Source organism: Bos javanicus, chromosome X (genome assembly GCF_032452875.1).
Source record: "Bos javanicus breed banteng chromosome X, ARS-OSU_banteng_1.0, whole genome shotgun sequence".
NCBI classification, from domain to species: Eukaryota; Metazoa; Chordata; class Mammalia; order Artiodactyla; family Bovidae; genus Bos; species Bos javanicus.
Genome location: NC_083897.1, coordinates 23,623,730 through 23,629,199, shown reverse-complemented (window position 1 = coordinate 23,629,199; position 5,470 = coordinate 23,623,730). Strand labels below are relative to the sequence as shown.

The window sequence follows — 5,470 nt, the reverse complement described above, 5'->3', positions numbered from 1 at the left end:
GGATGATTTAACCTCTAAAACACATTAAGAACTACTATAGGGCTGTAAGGTGCCTCCTTATCTTTTAACAAAGAAAAATAGTTCTTCAGTATCTAGAGCTAACTCATTTTCTCTGCCTTCTGTGCTTAATAATGTCTCAAACTTTTTGATTTAAATCTGATAGAATATTTTATGTAATGGAGAAATAAAGGATTAAAAGTCTTTTCATAATATTTGTACCCAGGAGCTCATGTGTCACCATGGTGAGATTATGTTGTCAGGATATGACAGAGAATGATTATGAAGTCATAGGCCCCTAAAACAAGTTGAGCCATGTTAAATTCAGCAGTTTCCTTGGGAGAGGAAACAGGACAACAAGGTCCTGGACATGAATATCTTCATTTATGTCCTCCTTTTATCAATTTGGACAAGTAGTTGTTTAGATAGAAATGAAAGCAATGGATCTGCTACTGCAGGTATGTCCCTAACCTTAAAACCTAGAAATTATGATCTATTATGTTAAATGTATTCCAGTACTTAATTAGACAAGCTAGCTGTGTGTAAGAAATCTGCTGTTTATTCTACTTTACTATGAGTAGGTCTTCGAGAATTTCTAGGACAACACCTGAAAGTTTTACTTCTGTGTAAACATTCCAAACATAGAAACATGAAGAGTACAGCCTTACTGTCCCCTTTCATTCCCCTTCCCCACCCAATCCACCAACCCCTGCCCCTCCCCCTTCAGCCATACCAGAAAATTCTATGTGAATGAATCTAGCATGGTACCTAACACATAGTAGGTTTCAAGAACTGTGTTTTCTTGTCCCATCCCTTTTCCCACCATACACATTCACACACACATCAACACTCCAGTGCATTCACACATTCAAATACCTAGGTAATGGGTTGAACAAGCCACGATGTGGGGTAACCTAGATAATTATACTGATTAGCCAAAGACAGCTCCCAGATTTGGCTTGTAGACTGTGGCTGGCTGGGGAGGTGATAGAGGGAGGAAAATGACAGTGGTTAGCATGCTTAAAGAAATAATTGATGATGAGATTTGACTTGGATCTACAGTAACAAATCCCCATCAAAATGGAAGCAAACTTGGTTCCCAAGCACAGGTTCTGATGATACATGTTCTTTCACAGTAACTACACGTGCTGAATTCAAGCAGACCAAACTGCAGGAATTACGGCGACGTCTACTCATTATTGTAATTGGTACCCTGATCACTGGGTATATGGTCACGTGTACCTGCTTGCTTCACTATAGGTGTGATAGCAAGGAAGCCCATAAAGCAGCCAAGTAAGTCTTACACCTTTGAATAAAAGTACAAGGTTGTGGGGAGGCACGCATTCTTCACTATACTCTATAACTGTGAGAGTGGGGAAGTCCCCAAAGCAGCAACATTAAGTCTTACACCTTTGAACTAAAAACATAAAGCGTAGGGGTGTAGGGGTGAGGTGAGGAGGTGGGTGTGCACACGCATGAGGAACTGTACCTGCACATGCATGCGCACACACACGTAAGCGGGTTCACTGTTGTTTAGTTACTTACCATTAACTTTAGACTTCAGAAGAGCTACCAACATCTTGTGGGCTGGATATGTTCACTTAAATGAAGCTCTTAAATTATCTCAAGTACATTATCAACTTTAGCCAAAACTATCCTATTCAGGGTTCACTTGAGCCCCAGGCTGCTAATTTCATTGTAAGTTGAGTCTGAAAAGAGGGAATGACTATCTAAATAAGACAGAATCAAAATCTTCTCAGGGGAGAAGGAGTTGGGTCTCTGCATTCCAAAGATAGTAACACATTTTGGATAATCTATCATTTTGAGATGTAATAACATGAAAAATTTTCAACTGTGTTCAGTGATTCTAGTCCCTGGCTTTAATATAGGAGGACTAGGCTGGCACTTGGTATACTGGGTCTCTAAAAATTTCCCAATCCAAGGACTGGTGACTGAAATATGCCACTGTTCTATTCCTTCAGTTTTAGAGTTAGCATGTGAGGATTAGTATGTATGGTTACAAACCTTGATGGTGTAAATATGATAGGAAAACAATGAATTTGGTCTAAGACTTTTTTATGTGACAGGTTGTGACATTTGTGCCTCAGTTGCATATCAACTTGTGGCTTTTTTTGTAAAAAGTATAATTTCTGGATTGCAGCCATTCTGACTGGCGTGAAATGGTACCTCATAGTGGTTTTGATTTGCATTTCTCTGATAATGAGTGATGTTTAGCATCTTTTCATGTGTTTGTTAGCCATCTGTATGTCTTCTTTGGAGAAATGTCTGTTTAGTTCCTTGGCCCATTTTTTGATTGGGTCATTTATTATTCTGGAGTTGAGCTGTAGGAGTTGCTTGTATATTTTTGAGATTAGTTGTTTGTCAGTTGCTTCATTTGCTATTATTTTCTCCCATTCTAAAGGCTGCCTTTTCACCTTGCTAATAGTTTCCTTTGTTGTGCAGAAGCTTTTAAGTTCAATTAGGTCCCATTTGTTTATTTTTGCTTTTATTTCCAGTATTCTGGCAGGTGGGTCATAGAGGATCCTGCTGTGATGTATGTCGGAGAGTGTTTTGCCTATGTTCTCCTCTAGGAGTTTTATAGTTTCTGGTCTTACGTTGAGATCCTTAATCCATTTTGAGTTTATTTTTGTGCTGGAGAGGGTGTGGAGAAAAGGGAACTCCCTTACACTGTTGGTAGGAATGCAAACTAGTACAGCCACTATGGAGAACAGTGTGGAGATTCCTTAAAAAACTGGAAATAGAACTGCCTTATGATCCAGCAATCCCACTTCTGGGCATACACACTGAGGAAACCAGAAGGGAAAGAGACACGTGTACCCCAATGTTCATCGCAGCACTGTTTATAATAGCCAGGACATGGAAGCAACCTAGATGCCCATCAGCAGATGAATGGATAAGAAAGCTGTGGTACATATACACAATGGAGTATTACTCAGCCATTAAAAAGAAAACATTTGAATCAGTTCTAATGAGATGGATGAAACTGGAACCTATTATACACAGTGAAGTAAGCCAGAAAGAAAAACACCAATACAGTATACTAACGCATATATATGGAATTTAGAAAGATGGTAACAATAACCCTGTGTACGAGACAGCAAAAAAGACACCGATGTATAGATCAGTCTTATGGACTCTGTGGGAGAGGGAGAGGGTGGGAAGATTTGGGAGAATAGCTTTGAAACATGTATAATATCATGTATGAAATGAGTCGCCAGTCCAGGTTCGATGCACGGTACTGGATGCTTGAGGCTGGTGCACTGGGATGACCCAGAGGGAGGGTAGGGGAGGGAGGAGGGAGGAGGGTTCAGGACGCGGGTATACCTGTGGCGGATTCATTTCGATATTTGGCAAAACTAATACAATATTGTAAAGTTTAAAAATAAAATAAAATTTTTTAAAAAAGTATAATTTCTGGATTAGATAAATTCTCTCTCTCCCTCTCAACAGTAGATTTGAAACAAGTTTGTGTCATTGCATATATAGACTATATGGTTATCCATTGTGGTTGAAACAGCAAAATTAAGAAAAAGAAAAAGCATTCAACACGAGTTCAAATCTGTAACCTGAGTCATAGTTTTCACCAAACTCCAATTCTTACTGTGTTCAATTTTCCTGCTAGAGCCACAAAAAGACCACAAGTCTAAATTGACACAATAGCCCATATTTTCTGGTAACAGCAATCTTACTCATCTAATTTAAATTGTCATATTCCAAATCCTCTGTATTTTCAGGGACAAGAAAGAAGATATCACCATCAAGGCATCCAGGTCATCTAAAATATCATTTACTGACTCCAAGTCACCAACTGCTGGTCTGGGCGATCCAGAAAGACAATCCGTGGTATCCAGAATAGATAAGTCATCTGGGCCCTCAAGTCCACGAAAAGTTCCTTCAAGTGCAGAAAAGTTAGTCAGGCCCTCGAGTCAAAAAAAACCATCCAAGCCATCAGCTCCCAAAAAAGTGTTAGGATCACCCCCCCAGGAAAAGTTGCATAGAACACGCAGTCCAAAAAAGGCACATAGGCAGGCTCATGCCCATAAGCTAGTCGGTCAGGTCAGTCCATCCTATCCAGAGAAGGCCATCAAGCCAACTTGGCCACCAAGTCTACAGTGTCGGGCCAAGCCAACCAAAACTCCTCTACCCTATCCAAAGAATCAAAGCTTCCCTGAGCATTCAAGTGCAGATAAACTGACCAAACGCCAGAGATATCTTAAACTAAAATGCCCAGCTAGTGCAGGTAGGGCAGAAATATTATCTAGGCCTCAACCAGTGAAGTTTTGTCGATGCTACAAGGAAAAGTGCCTTGTTTGCAGAGCTGTTTCTGAGCCATTCATCACTCATGTTTCAGAAGCAAATAAAAAGCATGTTCCAGTTCCACTGTTTTCACGTGAATTGAAGCACTTTTACAAGTCATATAAAAAGAAACAACCCAAATACAACACACTGTATGGCAACATGAGTGACAGTGATATCACAACATACAACAGTGATGGTGAGAGTGACAGGGAGGTGATTATAATGTGCAATATAAAATGCAAGGAAGACATGTTTAAAAACTCCCGAAATAATTAAGGGATCAAAAGAAAGACCACCCATGCAGAAGAAGCAAGCTTCTATGAACTATTATACACTCACCATATTTAAGAACCTGGTAGAGGAAAACTCCACTTGGTATCACTATTGAGATTAGACTTATATCCATCTCGAGGCAATTTACTTGAAAAATAGTAAATAAATGTGTGACATAACAACTGATTTTGTTGTAATTATTATTGTATTTTAGAGGTATAAATCTCTTTGCGAGGTATCTTAGATCTACTTGGGCAAATTCTGGGAGATGGTGAGGGACAGGGAAACCCACCCTGCTGCAGTCCATGGGGTCACACAGAGTTGGACACGACTTGATGGCTGAACAACAACAACGTAGATCTGGTCACTTGGATGGGCTTCCCAGCTGGTGCAGTGGTAAAGAATCCACCTGCCAATGGAAGAGATATGGGTTTGATCCCTGGGTTGGGAAGATCCTTTGGAGGAAGAAATAGCAACCCACTCCAGTAGTCTTGCCTGGGAAATTCCATGGACCGAGGAGACTGAAGGGCTACAGTCAATGGGGTCAAAAAGAGTTGGACACAGGCACACTGTTAAATGTGAACCACAGTCACAAACACACACACAAATATAAAAAGGGATTGCAAGATGGGTACCCTGGGCTCCTCTTTCCCTTGGATTAGCCCTCAGTTGAAGTCTCAACCCAACTATCTTTTAAATTTTGACAGAGTGTCCTCACAGTTTAAGACTGTCTTTCTCTGGTGCCCAGTGTGTGGCGGAAATGGCTCTGTGTGCTTGATTCTGGCTGCATTGGGGAAATTCCTGATAGTCATTTCCTTTTTTAAAAAAATATTTATTTGACCATGCCAGTTCTTAGTTGTGGCATGCAAACCCTTGGCTG

General features: G+C 40.3%; 1 protein-coding gene across 1 annotated transcript; it reads left to right on the top strand.

The window, feature by feature from the left end:
• Positions 1–319: 319 nt before the first annotated feature.
• LOC133242392 (uncharacterized protein CXorf66 homolog) lies at positions 320–4,776 on the top strand. The gene is made up of 3 exons (XM_061408538.1): positions 320–455; positions 1,134–1,290; positions 3,753–4,776. Exons 1-3 carry the CDS (start codon positions 368–370, stop codon positions 4,591–4,593), a joined length of 1,086 nt encoding a protein of 361 aa, XP_061264522.1. The 5' UTR covers positions 320–367; the 3' UTR covers positions 4,594–4,776.
• The last annotated feature ends 694 nt before the right edge of the window (positions 4,777–5,470 follow it).